This window comes from Notothenia rossii, assembly GCF_949606895.1.
Source record: "Notothenia rossii genome assembly, chromosome: 2".
NCBI classification, from domain to species: domain Eukaryota; kingdom Metazoa; phylum Chordata; class Actinopteri; order Perciformes; family Nototheniidae; genus Notothenia; species Notothenia rossii.
In genome coordinates, this window is record NC_136904.1 from 84,211,655 (window position 1) to 84,229,151 (window position 17,497).

Genomic DNA, 17,497 nt, shown 5'->3' on the forward strand with positions numbered 1-17,497 from the left:
GAGGACTTTGAAAAACAAGCTTGTTCTTTGAAACAGGTGCCCAAGCATGAGTTCAGTTTTGAGAAACACATTTTAAAAAACGGCGTGATTAGAGAGTTAGAGAGTGTTTGTTTTTCTGCTTGCGACCATTTGGATTCTGTGTATCCTTCACAAAGTCACAGAGATGCTTTCGGTATACACAAAGATACTTTATATTGTTTAATTAAAAGTCTGATATGGCTATTTGCAACATTTCAAATACCTCAGTATTTCCTGTCAATTTGATAATAGTGTCAACAACCAATATAACTTGCTAAAATCAGCCTCTCGTGGAGTTTCTTTTAGCCAATGTGGCCCCCAAGTGGTTACACTAGAAGTTACACGAAACTTACAAGTTTACACCACAAGGCAAGCCGTATATTAAATTCCATTAAACTGTGCCCCCATAACTGTTCAGGCTTTGATTACATCATTCTTATTTAATGTATAGCCTCCTTTCTCAACTGTATAACTGAACTTGTGACTTTTCCATGATGTGTTCTCACTGACTGTTACCATTGAACATAACATGCAGTCCACTCAGTTCACAAACCCAGCTTATCCCCACTATCAACATATGGAAGTGTTTTCAAATCGCTATCTACTAGCAGCAAATGGTTTTAAATCAGTCATTTTAATATCAAAGCACTTAACACTAGAATGATGATTACTTGCAGGTGCATATCCATGCTGCTTGTCAAGACTGCATTTGAAGAAAATGACTGAGCTCTTATCCGACACGTACAGTACTGCCAGTGTTCAATAGGCAAGATCACATTACAGAAGATTACTTTGGAGTTTCAGCAATTTTCCCAAATTACACTGGCCTTTGGTCTCTGGTAAACTTGATTGACTTGAATGGTTTTCATTAGAAGAGCCTTGCAAAGGCTTTGGAGTTGATACTTGTACACAAAAGTCAAGGCGTTTGAGGGTGAATGGGTGCAGATGGGACACTGGAAGTGAACGGTTATGCAGATCCTTTCATGGAAATGCTTCATCATGTTTTAAGGGAACAAGAGACTCAGTTGTTTGATTTGTCACGCTAGTCTGTGTTTCACCAGCTTGACATTATCCTGATACACAACAATCTGGTGTCCTACAAAATAACTGATCAGTAATGCAATGTGTATGAAGTACCAGATTTATTGAATCAATACAAACTTTCACAATCATTGTGGCAGGAAAGTATTGCAATATATTATGTTTTGATGCATTCAATGTGTGTAAAGAATAAAATAAACCGTATGTGATTTACATTGTCATATTTGAACTTAGGTCCACCCTCCCCCTGTCTCTCCTCATCAAAAGAAGAAAATCTGAGTAATGGCAATCAATTAGATGTCACAAAGAGCATGAGCCAAGACTGACAAGAAAATAGCCATGAATAACATGACCACCCTTATTACCCTTCTAAGAAAATACTGAAGAGAGGGATCCAAAATGAAAAGTAGTCCGGATACACTTTCTGTGTCACAAAGAATAAGATTTATTTCTTCTGGCCAGATATATTCCCACACTCCCATCAGCTGTTTGGCTGCTTTAAAACTCATGCAGTATATCGGTGAGGAATTAAGGCATGCTGAAATATCTTTCTATGCACACATTAATTCCATAGCTTGGATGCATTAAGTTAATTTTGAAAGCTTACTTTCACTTAATGTGCAAACTATCTCCATACACATTCACTGGAAATAATTAAACTGCAACTCTTTGCTGGAGAGATCTGCAGGTTTGCGCTGCCATCTTGAGGAGATTTACTGACAGAGCAAGGTTTTACAGCACTGTCCATTTCTTTTAACTGCAAAATAAATATTTGGGTTTCTTTTAAAAGTATCAAATATCGCTTAGCTGTGCCTACTGTAAGTTAAGATGTGACAAGCAAAGTATTTTCTCTGCAGCTTTAATTTGGGGAAGATTAGCGTCAGAGAATAGGTGGTCGGAGTTTGATCATTCTTTGCAAAAAAGGGCAATTATGATCAAACAGACCAAATGTGGCAATAATGCACACTGTTTAAATAGTGCATACAAGAGCAAGATGAATGCTGCACATGTACTTCAGAGAATGGTCTGACGTGACTCCATTGAAGAAGGCTTGGGTTGGTAATCACTGGAAATCTGCCTCCTATAAAGTTGATGTAAACATGAAGTCATGTCCACAGGGGAGACGCATAATCTGTACAAATGCCATCCTACTTAGGCGTTAATGCTGCTTACATTTTTGTTATTTCTTCCGTAACTCTCATTGCCTCCATATTGCATCATCATAATATGACACTTCAGAGTTTTTAAGAGGCAGGATGAACTCTCTAGCCACAGCTGTCATCCAGCGGACCACAGTGTGAATGTTTTTGGAATGAGGAATCTACACAGAGTTTGCAGAAAGATACTTTTATGTTTAGCTGTAAAAAGTACAGGCAACAATAAAAAGACAATACTATATAATCAACATAAATAATAAATGAACTACCCTTCATTATATACAATTATTCAAATCTAACCCCCTATGAATAAGTACTTGTACCATTTAATCATTTAAACAATCTGAAAGTGGTTATCTTGCATTATGAATACTTTTCATTTTGGTGATTAGTTACATTTTCCTGGTAATGCTTTGTATTATCTATTGTAGTCCTACCTTTACAAAGGCTCTTATCATTTCTGAAAAACTAAACAATGAAAAACATGATCATTAGTGTGCATTATTCAAATGCTAAATTTGAATCCCATAAAATCATCAAGGAAGTACATAGTAGAGTGAACAACTTGCCTGTCCCCAAATCAGAGTTTACAGAGAGTCTGAGTACTGGTTTTCTGTCCCTAAGGTCCAAAAAAATTATAATTACAGACCTTAGAGCACAAGAAAATGATTTATAAAACATATCTCTGTTATGGTCCAATACCTAAATAATTAACTGATATTTGGTCCGTCACGCTTTGATGCAGAGCATAGCATCCAGGAGGTTTCCTGTATATCTGACATGTGCCGTCATGAAGCCGTGGCTCTTCAAAAGCAGACTGTATTCGGTGGCGCTCCTCTGTTTCCCCTCGCCCATGCCGAGGGCCTGGAGCAGCCCGCGACTAGGGCCCTTTCTGTCGTCATCCAGGAAGATCTCACTCAGCAGGAGCCCGCAGCCTGGCAGCATGGAGCAAGTGCATGATGTGTAAGTAGATGTACAACTTTATAAAAGTAGGTGGTTGTTTTGTAATCCCTGGCCCCCCTTGCATTCATTTGCTTTAGGAAAAGACTAAAGGTCAAGAAGGTAAACAAAAGTGGCGATAGTAAGTATTTTGGCTTGGCTATGAAATCGACCTGACTTTTTGCTAAATGTCACAGATTTGTTATCAGTTCAACACTGACAAAAGCAGGTTACAGCAGCAGCAGTTCCACAGACGCTGCAGGTTATTGAAACCAAAGTGAACTGTAGCCGATCTTAGATATGACCTTATCAGAATGTGGGCGTCATCCTGCTATAAGTTTCACATGAGATTTCCCATGACTGAGAATGTTATACTAATCATAAATAAAGTAATGTTATCAGTCAAGTATGGAGTACAAAACTGTAAGAGTTTTACCTGGTGTGCAAGCATCCGCGATTTTGCTCAGCAGAATATCCAGTTTCTCATCGGAGCAGTCGTGGAGAATTCTTGCCAGGATGTACAAGTCTGCTTTCGGCAAATCATCTTTAAAGAAGTCTCCTGTTGATACAGAGGAGCCATAATACATAAATTAGGACCATAGAGAGAGTGAGATTATAACTTTGATATTTGAGACCCACAGAATAAGCTGCATTAGTCAGAGAGTTTATTTGAATGATGATACGCAAACTGACCTGCTACAAAGGACACCCTGTTCTCTGTGTGCAGAGGTTGGAAATGTTCCCTCAGCTGAACAACTGTTGGCAAGTCAAAAACTGTCACAGACAATCCAGGATGGGCTTTAGTGAACTCGTCGGCCATGGCCCCAGTGCATCCTGGAAAAAACAAAATGATGTTTTGTAAAGGAATGGTTTATTACTCAAAGACACCATTTTAAACCTTAAGTGTCTCTCCTTACCTCCAAGGTCGCAGGCAGTTCTAAAACTTGAGAGGTCAAAGGCTGTTGCTATAGCTTTCCCTGTAACTTTAGCAATGTTGTGCATGGCATTCATGAATCTCAGTTTGCTGTCTTGGCTGCTGTGGAGAGTGTCCTTTAAATAGAAACAAATGACATAGTGGAACAACAAAAATAGAATCTGTAAAGGTTGTCTCTCCCCACATTTTATCCATCTGAACATAGAGATAATCACCTGGTCCTTGGATGTCTGGCTTAAAGCCTTGTCACGCTGGCTGACTCCCTCCAGTACGCCACTCTCAAGGTGGGAGAAAATAGGCCACACTGTGTCGTTATAATGCAGAATTTGGCTCCGCAGCGAAAAAGGAGCATCCGACAGCAAAAAGCGAGTGGACAGATCCGTGTTCTCGTACACTGGAGTGGAGACACAATAAAACATGAGGCTTGTTTTAAGTTAAGTACTAATCGTTGTCTCTTTAAATAACCATCATCGTATCTGACTAACTTCTCTCTTTGCTCCTCAGCAGACCCAGAGACACACATGCCTCCAGCAGGCATTCAGTGCCCTTCAGGGAGGCTTTGATCTCCTGGGCCACCTGTGCTGCCTCCAGCCCCCCCGGCCTGCTGTGCAGCACGTCAAACACACACATCTTGGATGCCGTAAACAGTGCCTGGATTTTTGGAAAAGGAAGAATAGACACAGAAGCAAAGTGTGACTTTATTTTCTGAATCAGATTGTGAATTCAAGATTGTTTTATACTTGTAGATTGTGAAGACCATGAGAAACATCCAAATTGTTAAAAAAAATACTTAAAAAAGGAACCATGTGAATACAAAAATGTCCTTATTTGACACTTTATTTTGGTTTTGATTATATATATGTCTTGTATTTGAATTGATAAGAGGTGCTTGATTTGTTTTATATCCATCAACTTAAATTTGTGTATCAAGGCTGTGGCTTAATACTATAAATACATATATGAACGTTGTATTAACTACTTTATCTAACTCTCAGCAAGAGAGCAAATCAGGATTATTCTTTAAGTAGAGCTAAATGCTTCATTACATCCTCTATAATTAAACACAACAATGACTTACATTAATATTTCAATATGAAAAATATCCTTTATCAACATATGAATAGCAGGTTTATTCCCAATTACCTTTGAGGCTCTAAATCCATCCAATAAATCACAGATTCGCTGCAAGTCTTCTTTTTTTGGTTCACCATCCTCAGGCTCCGTCACATTGAGCTCCTTTACCTGCCCTCTGCTGGTCATCAGTGGTAATGTTGTATTCGCAGAATCTTTGTCACCGGTATGTTTGGACAGGCGGTTGACCAACGTCATGGAACTCTCATTCAATTCAGTTGCACTGCTTTTCCTCTTCACCTATAAAGGGGAGACTGTTACTTATACATAAAAGACAAAAGAGTTAGCAGGTTGTGCTTATAGGGCGAGAAAAAGAACCTTATGCACAGGACTGGCTGACGGGCTGCTCTGGATGTTGTGTGAATGGTTGGCAGATGAAGGCTGAGTGAGATTCGAGATAGCATGATTGCCGTTGTGGCTCAGCCAGACTGTGGAATTTTCTTGGTCCGAGGAGGAAGTAGAGGAGTTGTAAATAAGGTCCAACTGCTTGCAGAAGTGGTTGAGGGGAAAACCCACAACATTGAGGAAGTCTCCATGAACGTACTCTACAAACATCCCACCGAGAGCCTGAATACCGTAGCCTCCAGCCTTGTCCCTGACACACACAGAATCATGTCATTATAAAGCAACATGAACACACAAAATGTACACATACACAAATAGGTTGTTGTGAAATGAAACTTCCTCAAGGATTCAAGGCTTTTATTGTCATGTGTGCATAGCTACAGTGTAGTTATGACAATTAAATGCTTAGGTCACCGGCTCCTCCAACAGTGCAACACAATAAAACAGATAACAGTGCAAGTAAATAAAATAAAATTGAATATAATAGAAATAGTGCAGAATAGTCTATAGTAGTGTTGCACGGTGTACCGATACTTGAAAGGTACCGTGATACCCTGCCGTTAAAAACGGTACGATTCCTCCGTTTCATTAGTATCGGTACTTTAAGAATGACGGGGAAAAGTACTCCGGTGAGAAACCGTTTTAATAAGAGCCGTGTGTGTTCAGCGCTCTGCTTCCACTCCCTGCCCAGTCAAACAAGTGTAATGTATTTTGTGACAAACGAACGTTTTCGTAGTTTGACGAGGCAATTAATGGCAATGATAACTGTCTAATATGGCTATCTTTTTAGCTAATTTACCAATGTGGCTAACATCTGCAATATACATTTTGTCAATAATTATTTATATTACTGTTACATGACATGTACATGTTAATAAAATATAAAAAAATATATATTTTATAAAACAAAAAAGTTGTTTGAGATGATGCTTAATTTTATTTAATGCGAATTCTTGTCATTTTGTTTATTGTTCTCATTGTTTAAAAGTTTGTGTTATGGTTATGGTTCTGGTGTGAAATAAAGCACAATAATTACATTTAAGACTGTTTCCCTTTTTTTAAGAAAAGTATCGAAAAAGAATCTGAATAGCAATTCTTGACTTGGTATCGGTATCGAAACCAAAATGTTGGTATCGTGACAACACTAGTCTATAGAAAAGTAATTGGAATATTGATATATATAAGTTACAACCATATGAATGTTATGGATGTTCTTTAAAAAGTTCAGTTCTTATTTTGCTTCTTCTTTAAATGCAGAACAAATCAAATAATATAACCTCATTGACCCAAGTAGAGATTTTATTTTGTGCTGACACATTGTCTGTTTCAAAGTTGGAAAGGCAAACACATCTGACAAAAAAATCAATCATCAAAGTCCAAAAAGCAACAGGTTCATGAAGAACCCACTTAAATGACCTCCACTGAACAAATGATAGGTTACGTAACCACACCAAGATAAATCAGTAGCTACTGTATTACACATGTGAAAGGCAAAATGGTCATACTCACATGGGTTCACCGCTATTGATGTACTCCCACAGCATATTTTCCGAAAGATCAGCAAACTTCACTTTTGTTTCTTCGTAGAAGTCAATCAACTGGTAGTCCACTTCTTCGTCTGGGGAGCAGGGAGGTTTTGAAATGATATGTGTCAAACACTGGAATCATTTGACCAGTAGGGCCCCCCCATATATATAATATCCTAGTATTAAATCCTACATTAGAATTAATGTACTTTTATTCTCAAAAGACAAAGACACTAAAAATAGAAAATCAAAAAACTACCTGAAATGACTTAACTGTTTTAACCTTTTTGCGTCATCAAATTTCTACAGAAAACAAACTGAAAATAACCTTCAGTTGTACTTACTTTCTTTCTCATGGCAGAGGACAATCGCTACACCGGTGAAGACACTGTGCTCTTTACCACTCAATCTGACAGGGAGAATTAAAGAAAAGAGGAACTGTAAACAAGTACCAGCCGTTTCACATGTTAACTAGATATAATGATGTCAATGACACTCACCTCGAAAGCATTCTGTAAGCATCATCTTTGTTCACAGGTTTCTCCAGAATCATGCCATCTACAGTCTGAGGGAATGAAAATCACAAGTAAATACATAACGTAAAATACCTGGTAAATCGTGGCCAAATTCTAACATGGATCGTAAGCTGTGTCTATAATGGGAATTTGTGGATATAAAATCTGTAATTTTTCTGTCATGGCCCCGGAAAAATTTGTTTTGAAAAAAGCATATAATATGACAAGGTTAAGCTACTTTGGAGATAAATAATTAAGGACTGCTATCATTTTAAATAATAAAATATATATATATATATATATATATATATATATATATATATATATATATATACAGTATATATAATATATAAATAAAATCATGCTAATTTCAGGAAATGTTTGTTCTGGTCTATTCAATTGTTATTGTGTAATGAATGTGAAATCCCATGAAAATGATGAATATGCCCACAGACAATGTAAGTCTAATGTAAGCAGAGCAGGATAACTCACCTGTTTCAGCACACACTACAATATATATACTGTTTATTATTTATTTAATCAGTCACCACACTTCAAATATAGGCTTAAAACGCCATGTTTAAAAACACATATACAGGAAAATATTGGATACAGAAAAAAAACTGGCACCAATGCTGTTCTAAGGTCCAGCTAACACATACAACATGTATTGCACAGAGAAAGAAACAAAAGTAATGTAAAGCTTTCTTCCTCTTACTACAATAGTGTCCGCTCCGATTACGATGTCTGGAGTCTTCAGGTGTTTCTAGAGCAAAGTAATCGACACTAAGTTATAAAAATGCAATGAAATATAAATGATAATAGATATACTGTGATACAAAAAGGAGTTGCTCTCACAAAGGGCATCCTGCGGGCCACCTCCAGGGCTTTCTGTCTGGCTGTCTCCACAGCATACTCATGAGGGGCTTTGAAAAGCCCCTTGTCAAGAGTTTCCTTGAACCAGGATGGAACCACCTGGAACCGTAAGCCCTGAAGTGTAGGAGAGGAGAAACAAAAATGATATATAATTATACTTTTGTATAGTCTTATTTATCTGTGCGACTACTGAAAAAGAGTAGCCTTTCTGTATACCCTGGCATATTATCAGACATGTTATTAATATGCACTTTTCCTGTTAACCTATAAACTAAAAACCGAATGAGGATATATACAGGGTAATTATAAAACGGTTCTAAAACATATCAGTGTTCGCAGTGTTTACCTTATAAAAGGCAACAAATTTACCATAAACACATATTCTTTAGGCTACATGTATATAATGTGATGATCTGATGTTGGGCAATCCATCAGTCTAGTTATGAATAAAATACACATTCTCATTTTTATTTAGCCCAGTGTTTCTCAACCTTATGTTATGATTGCTTGCCTGATATGCTGATTGGATCAAGAGAGTTTTAAAGATACACAAAGTTACTTTGATTCATACATGTTGCATACATTTTCATGATGGCTTGAGAACCCAAGTGCAAAAAAGTGACAGACTGAAAAAAGGGAAACCTTGATCCAGCGCTACTCAATATGTAACAATTGCATGTCTTCATAAACAAAATGTGCAGGTGTTGTGATATACATATATATATATATATATATATATATATATATATATATATATATATATATATATATATATATATAAATATAATTCCTATAAGTTTAACCAGGATGCAACATACCGCATTGTTGAGAATCTCCAGTCTCCTAGGAGAAGCACTGGCCAGAACAACGAGTTTACCAGAAAGCTTGGAAATGACAGGGTTCAGCACCATGGTGACCTTCTCGTCTCACCGCTCCTGGAGTGATGAACATAGTTAAACATTACAGAGGTGGCCTAGTTTATGTGATTGACTCAGCAAAGGAGTAGTCAGATGACCTGAACTGCCTAGTAATGCACTATCAGGAGGACCACTCAATGTATAGCTGAGTGATTCATTGACTTAATTATAGATCAATCAACATGACATTCAATTATGATGAGAAATGATTTACTGAAGTAACTAGTTAAGATAAATACAAAACATTCACTGGTCAAAGGATCTCAAATGTGAGATTTTGCTGCTTTTAATCATTTTAAAATTACATTATTTTGGTTTTAAGGAAAACAAGCACATTCCTTCGTGCTCTGGGATATTATAATGGTTATTTTAGTTTTGTGTTTTTAAGGTAATCGTTTGTTTTTAGGCCAATTCCCATACATACTGCAGAGAATTAAGTACTGCATTAAAAAATACAATGAGCAGAGCTGCTGTAAAGAACTGTAAATACGCTTACTGTAACTACACAGGGTTATTTAATGCATAAACTATGCATTAAACTACTGCTGCACAGAGATTGCTATTTAGACAAAGTTCAACCTTTCCCAAACATCTGTGCCTCATGCAACAGTATTTCACATCACTTTACACATTTACACACATAATTACTACTTATCTGAACACAGACACTTCATGTTAAACAAGTAACTTTGAATAAGAACCTTACATGTGTTAACCCATGGTGTTAACATACGACATGCATAGTTAAAACATAACACTTAATGTGTTAACTTGTGTTAGCTAGCAGCTAGTAAGTTTTCTCCCTGGGACGTTTGGTGAGTAAGTTCACCACCCATAAAGTGAATTTGTTGAGTAAACAAACAAATATTTTAACAAGTTTCATTGTCTGGGAGAAACATTACAGTAGATATGCAGCAAAACTCTTACCTTGTCCTGTCTGTAGACCGAGAGTGATTGCTACGCTGAGCTTGCTATGACCAGCAACGTCAACGCGCATGCGTGATCACATTTCGTAAAGTGGGCGGATCAACCCACACTTTCAAAGCATGGATGTATAAAGTTTAAATAAACAGACTGGCCTTACTATGACTACTTGTTCATACCTGTTAATAATAATACTACTACTACTAGTACTACTACTACTACTACTACTACTACTACTACTACTACTACTACTACTACTACTACTAATAATAATAATAATAATAATAATAGGTTGTAGAAGAACAAAACAAATAAAAGTAAGAAAAGGAGAACAAAGGTAAAAAAAAGTCCACTTGCCCGTAGCAATTTATTGTTCAACAGACAGACACACGGGCACACACACAAACACACAAGCACATACACGTGCGCACATACACACACACACACACACACACACACACACACACACACACACACACACACACACACACACACACACACACACACACACACACACACACACACACACGTGCAGCAATACTAAGACAATACAAATTAAGAAAATGCTTATATAATATGTTAAAATGAGTTTATTTATTTACATGCTATATATTTTTTGTCAAAAAATAACTTATTGTGGCAAAAATACACAATCTCTACAATAATAATGTTTTCATATTTAAAAGAAAAAACATATACAATAAGTCAAATGACTCTCCTGTTCATTTTCATTTGTCTGTAACACGCAGGGAAAGTAAAAATAATTATGAAAAGCTTGACCCACTCAGGGAAAACCCTCACTTTTACGGTTTCTCCCTCGCTCTCACTTCCCTTATCACGTCTCTCCAGTTACACTCTTATCTCTTCCTCTGATTCTGTCTCTCTATATGCTGTGGAATATACCTTGGTGTGTTCTCTCTCTGAACTATCAAAATGTGCCGAGTAAAAACTCTCTTTCTGCTTCGTCTTCATTGAATCCACACTAGTCAGACTCGTCAGATTCATTAGCTTTCGCAGCTTTTGTCTGAACTCCTTGCAAGCAAAGTAGTAAATGAAAGGGTCGAGGCAGCTATTCAGGCAGCTTAAACAAAGAGACAGTTTGTAGGCCATGTAGAGAGACCGATTATAGAAAAGTCTCAGCACACTGTGAGTCAACAGGAGGATGTTGTTTGGAGCAAAGCAGACAGTGAAGACCAGGAGAACAACGATGACCAGACGTATCGCTCTCTTTTTCTGGGTGGTTTTCTGGGAGTTTTTGGCCAGTTTGAGTATCACTCTGACATAGCAAAATGTCGTGACACAGAAAGGGAAGAGGAAAAGGAAGAACACCATGCTGAAGAGAAAAGTAGCCCAGGCAGCCTTTGACGGGAGCATTTCTTTCTTCAGCATGTCAAAGCATGTGGTGATCTTGAGTTCAGGTATGTAAAAGGTCAGGTCTGTGGTCATCAGTGGGTGCAGAACACACAGGACTAAACCCCACATGAGGAAGCAGCTGATGATAGCGATGGACTTTTTCTTCCCAGTTCCAACTTTGTCTCTATAACGCATGGGCAGGATGATGCCCAGGTATCGTACAATCCCAATGGCCATCATGGTCAGGATGGAACAGTACATGTTGGTGTAGAAGACAAGGGTCAGGACACTGTAGGATACATAGAAGAAAAGTGTTTTAGTTAATCCCTACATCAAGCAAAATAAAAGATGAAAAGATAGTTTTTCTTTATATGGACTATGAAACCTTAGCTAGCAGCTGGAAAATGTAGCTTAGCGTAACAACTGGAAACAGGCAGGAAAAGCTAGTCTGGTTCTAAGACAACAAAAACCATATGCAAGAAAACCAAAATGGGATATCTCTTTGATTAATCCTGACAAGAAATGTGAAAAAGACCAGTTGTGGTTTTTTTTTGGGGGGGGGGGTTAAGTGTAGGTGTAGCTTATTTATTGGCCAGGGGCTAAAGAAATAGTCTGGCCCTTAACCTTTGGTAACCTATAAATAATTAACATAACTTTTAGCTTTCCGTTTCTGTACGGATTATCAACAAATATACATTGTGTTAGTGAGCGTTAGAGCTTCTTGCCTGCAGTTTTGACTACTTCTGTACAGTGCCATTTTCAGTGATGCAAATTAGTCGCTTTTCGGCGCCTCCCGCTTTTTTAACGCTGATTTGGGTGACTTGTGTAATTCGTGGAGAACCGAAGAGTTTTCGTTTTGGGGGGTTCCGTCAGTCCGAACTTCTCACTTCAAAAAAGAAGAAGAAATCTAGATCGCAAAATAATTAAACAAGCGAGTGGCTGTTTTTCCTGGCCAAGGACAGGTTCCTTGAACACAACACGAGCGTAACGTGTCTTCACCATAGGTCTTCACGTGGTTATGTCTCGTCTGGAAGGTGTAACGGAGAGCATCGGAACGCTGCTCCAGCTCTTCAAATATTGCAGTACCCATAAGGAGCCGTGCCGCAGTGTTTGCGAGGCTGTGTCTTTAGTTGTAAGCACAGTGGCGATCTGTTGTTATTAGCATCTGGTTAGCTAGCTATGCTAACGAATTTAAAGAGCTTTTCTACAACCAGGTGGAAGAGAGCTCTCTCCTGAGAGGCTCAAATAACCTCAGCTCAGTGAGATTAAGGCACACCTTGATATGATCATTATAGTTATTAATGAGACATTAGAGACTCAATTATTAACAGGTATAAAATACTATATGACAGTAACAAGTTGTTAAAAATAACAAGAATAGAGTTTGAAAGGGGAGTGATTTGTAAAATATCCAAAAAGAAAAATCTGTCATTGTCAGATGGTATATTACGCTGTTTTTTTTCTACTTCGAATAGTTCTCTCTTTTTTCACCATACCTGTGTTTTCATCACTGCATTTTGTTATGCTAAGCTAATTAGCTATCGGTCATAGTTTCATTTTGAACAAACATGAGTGGTATTGAACTTCTCATCCGACTGTGGGCAAGATAGCAATCAAGTGTATTTCCCAAAACCTATTCCAACTGGAGGACTGTGGATTAACACTGAGTAGTTGTAAAGGTAATCTTTAGCCGGAGAAAGACAACATTGAAAACTGAAGTTTCAGTGCAAGTTAAAGACATCCAATATCAACACTTTTACATTGCCCTCCAAATTCTGAAGAATACCTGCACATCGTGGGTCCCAGAGTCCAGTGGTATCCTTGGAGCTGGTAGGCGATCTGAAAGGGCAGCGCAATGCCAACAGCCATGTCGGTGAGGGTGAGATTGATCATGAAGATGATGGACGGGGTCTTTGGGGAGGTATGGAAGATGAGGAGCCACATGGAAAGGCCATTTCCTACCAGGTTGATGACAGTGACGATCATATAGATGACAGAGATGGTAATCCTGGTGTTCACACTGTTCAACAGGGCCAGAGTGGCGTTGTCTAGCTTTAATTCGCTGTGATTGCCCATCATGAGTGGAAGGGAATGGCTTCTCATCACCTGAGTCAACCTTTAACGAACTCGTGGAGCTGATGGAAATAAAGCAGTTTCAAATACATCGTCATGTTATTGTTTTGTAATAATTGAATGCACAAACAAACACAAATGCCTGTAGACTAAACCTTTATTGAGGGACCACTGAATGCAGCCGTTCTTCTTTTTGCAAGTGCGTGATTGATAGGTGTGAAAGAAACACAGAGCATTCTTTTCTCATTCTTTACAAGCTCTGTGGTTTTTTTTCGCATTTAAATAGTGCAAGTGTGGATTGAGTTTTCACACAGGAAAGGACCTCCTAGAATAGTTGAGAACACCGCCAACCGACCTCCTAGAATTGTTGTGAACACCACCAACCGTCGTGTGGTTGTGACAAAATTTTTGGAGAGACAGGCGAGAACTCTAAGTGATAACATTATAAAAGCCTGGAAATAGTAGGTGAGACAAAGTGTATTTTATCTTTTTGCTTTACGATAGTTACCCAGTATCATTTTAAGGAACAAAAAACACTTTTCTTTCCCACGTGGTGCACATAGTGCTGGTGGTTTCAATACACATTTTTGATGGAAAGTACCTAATACTACAACAAAGAAAATGTTTCAATTATGATAATGGTTACACTTTTTGGAATCACGTCAGAAAAAAAACCCCATCGTATTGCAACAATAATAAAAAACAAATATTTGTGTTTTTTTTTCTCAATTTTCTTTTTTTTTTAAGTTTGTTGATTTGACTTATTGTCCATTTCTCTGCCTGGATAGTTTTATCGTATCTCTGTAATGAGATGAAGTATTTATTTAACCTTCATGCCATGATGTATTTATATATATACTTCACTTATTCATAACATACTGAAAGTGATTATCTTTCTGGGTGTCATTTGCTTCTGTATGTATAATTGACTAATGCTGCTCCTTTCACCTATTGTTTTCTTTTTGTGTGTTTTTAGTTTTTGTGTTAAAAAACTGAATAAAACATATTGCTATAATCTTCTCTTCTGACTAAGGATATTAAGTAACTGAGCACATTTAGCTGGGCAAATGTAAAGTAGAACATGATAACAAACTCACACATGGAGAAGTTTAGGACCATTTCAAGTCAACATTTAAAATGTACAAACATAAATATAAAGTTCTTCTTATAAATCCTTATAGTCCTTATTAGTCTAAAAGATAGACGGTTAAACACTCACCTATGAACTCAAGGGCAGATAATTGGTGTCGGTTGTAGATGGAGGTACAGATATTATGTCTCCTGACGAAACGAGATTTGTCGTTTTACAGAGTCAAAGACAGGAAATGGATCATGTGACAATCTTTTCATCCCACCAACGGTTGCAACAGCCACACATTAGATTCAGTCTTTAAAATGACAGGTCTAAAACTCCCCACAGCATGGAGAACACACACATCAGGTGTCCCTTACAATGTGAATCATGAATTGACTCTACAATCCCTAAAACTATATCTATACACGTGGGATAACTGAACAGTAAAAAGAGCCTATTTGAAAGAAAAAAAACATTCTTGAGTTTTGCTGATGTGTGAAAGCAAAAAAAAGTTACACCTACTTTCAGTTTGAGTCATTGTCAGTTAAAATCACTGCTGTGTGCATAATACCTGTAACATGTCTTTGAATGCTGAAGAAAAAAATCTATACGTGGATTAAGATTTAATTGTATAACCAAGAATAAAGGCGTTTATATATGTACACTTCATTCTCAAAGTCACACATAGTACAATATTACAGTACAAGCCGGTGTAGACACACGTTTCACGAGTTTAGCTGTCATGTTAGTAGCTTCCTGTTGATTACGATAGTTCTGCTTTATGTGGGTAACAGTGCCACAGATGCTGTTAGAGATATATGCAATACATAATCATTGTCTCACAACAAGTAGTAAACATCAGCCCACGGACTCTTGTGAATCGTACACCTGCCTTCCAGTTTCACTGTTTCTCAACAGAGTGCAGAGGAAAAAAGGTAGAGATTTGTTTCGTCTCAGATCATTTTTTTTTCAGTATGAACATTTAAAGTACGCACCCTAAAGCTGAGATACTGCTGTGTAGTCATGTCAAATACAAGTGACTCATATCTATCATTTTTTAATTCATAATAAGGACATTGCTGAAGAAAATGCTGCCTCACCCAAACTGTCAGAGAGCGTACATAAAAACAGAAACACTGATAAAATGTCTTATAACGGAACAAGAGCTTTATTTTTATTAACTTCAAGAAAAAGGAAATAGATAGACAGCTGTTAGGTCATATGCAAAAATGATATTAGGCTTGGAAAACAGACACATTACTTTATCAATATCTGTGGCTTTTCAATGCACCTTTACTTGACAGAGTGAATAGAAAACCATGCACACAGCATAGAAAATGTATTTTTTTATTTATCTGTGTCATAATTGCTCATAATTAATTTTCTAAACGCTTCATCTCAATTTTGAGATTGTGTTCTTCTTGGCTCATTGATGATCATGTACAAAGCTTAGAGCTCACAAAACAATTTTGTCTCTGTTGGATAACACCGTCACAATATATGATTGCCCAAATGTATTAAGACATAAAAACTAGGAAAAGGCGGAAAAACAGTTTCCTTTTCTTATCAACAACAACTCTTATTCCCTCTCATTCGCTCAACTTTACACAAAAATAAAAATAAAAACAGGATTTCATCTGTGGAATTTTCTACATCCATTATTTGTAAGATTTACTTACGTTATATTTAATTTTGATAAAATGTATTAAAAACATCCAGGTTCGGAGAAGTCTACAAAGGCTCAGCAACACGATCAGTTGCAGAGGATGAGGTAATGTTTTCAGCGGGAAAATTGTTGATGGATATCACAGGTGAGCTGCCTCTTATCACAACATTTCAACATAGTGGTATTACTGTATGACAATGGCTGTTGTGCTATCATAAAGGTAACTGTTATTATGTGTTCGTTGTTGTATTGTTGACATGCTTTATTCCAAGGATTCTTAGACAGACTAAACACTGAGATAAAATATGTATTGTGTATTAACAATGTGCATGCTAAACAGCAAAACAGAAACCTTAATTAACCAACATTAAAAGCTCTGAACTCTGTTACATCTTACTCAAATAAAAAGGCTTTTGAAGTGCCTTTCCCCTTCAATGCAGTTCATGTCATTTAAAAGCTCATTGATGACCTGTCAAACTTATCCCATCAACTTAGGCTGAATAATTGTTCTTTTTGAAACATCCATCCTGCTCACTGTTCCTCTTTGCTTTTCTCGTACCCCTTCTCCGGCCCTGTTGCCATGGGGACAGCCTCGTAGCAGTGCTCCGTCCCGGGCTCCGGTGAGTGTCCCACGGCGATGCAGCGTAGCCTTTTCCAGCCGAGCTCATGCGCTTCCTGTTGCGTGCGCCCGGCTGATAGAGCTGCATGGCGGGACGGTCCTGCAGGGAGACAAGAGAGCAGAGACATGGGAGAGACTAGCAGCACACATTTGGAATATATAAATCAACATGTATATATGTATTTAATAATGTATCTCTCTTGTCTCCCTGCTTATTCTTTTAACGAGTATCACAATCGGTCACAATCCTAGTTTTAGACTGATCTGTTTCTGGTTTTATTTAGAAATGATTCCCACCTTTTAATGTAGGATTATATTTGTACGTGTGTGTGTGTGTGTGTGTGTGTGTGTGTGTGTGTGTGTGTGTGTGTGTGTGTGTGTGTGTGTG

The 17,497-nt window shown here is 37.6% G+C and overlaps 3 protein-coding genes across 3 annotated transcripts in view; all 3 read right to left on the minus strand.

Moving 5' to 3' along the window:
- Nucleotides 1-2,390: 2,390 nt before the first annotated feature.
- Nucleotides 2,391-10,423, minus strand: asmtl (acetylserotonin O-methyltransferase-like). The gene is made up of 15 exons (XM_079665401.1): nucleotides 10,327-10,423; nucleotides 9,301-9,417; nucleotides 8,465-8,596; nucleotides 8,325-8,372; nucleotides 7,592-7,656; nucleotides 7,436-7,500; nucleotides 7,075-7,183; nucleotides 5,539-5,815; nucleotides 5,233-5,460; nucleotides 4,575-4,740; nucleotides 4,305-4,483; nucleotides 4,073-4,205; nucleotides 3,849-3,989; nucleotides 3,592-3,714; nucleotides 2,391-3,151 (listed from the first exon to the last, which is right to left on the minus strand). Exons 2-15 carry the CDS (start codon nucleotides 9,391-9,393, stop codon nucleotides 2,946-2,948), a joined length of 1,965 nt encoding a protein of 654 aa, XP_079521527.1. The 5' UTR covers nucleotides 9,394-9,417; nucleotides 10,327-10,423; the 3' UTR covers nucleotides 2,391-2,945.
- A 238-nt stretch (nucleotides 10,424-10,661) lies between these two features.
- On the minus strand, nucleotides 10,662-15,160 carry p2ry8 (P2Y receptor family member 8). Its single transcript, XM_079665405.1, has 3 exons — nucleotides 14,969-15,160; nucleotides 13,463-13,811; nucleotides 10,662-11,965 (listed from the first exon to the last, which is right to left on the minus strand). The coding sequence occupies exons 2-3, from the start codon at nucleotides 13,777-13,779 to the stop codon at nucleotides 11,173-11,175; spliced, it is 1,110 nt and encodes a 369-aa protein (XP_079521531.1). The 5' UTR covers nucleotides 13,780-13,811; nucleotides 14,969-15,160; the 3' UTR covers nucleotides 10,662-11,172.
- An 809-nt stretch (nucleotides 15,161-15,969) lies between these two features.
- upf3a (UPF3A regulator of nonsense mediated mRNA decay) overlaps nucleotides 15,970-17,497 on the minus strand; it is a 3,528-nt gene continuing 2,000 nt past the window's right edge. The window contains 2 exon segments of the mRNA XM_079665782.1: nucleotides 15,970-17,134; nucleotides 17,137-17,245. Coding sequence (XP_079521908.1) covers nucleotides 17,022-17,134; nucleotides 17,137-17,245 — 222 coding nt within the window. The 3' untranslated portion in view covers nucleotides 15,970-17,021.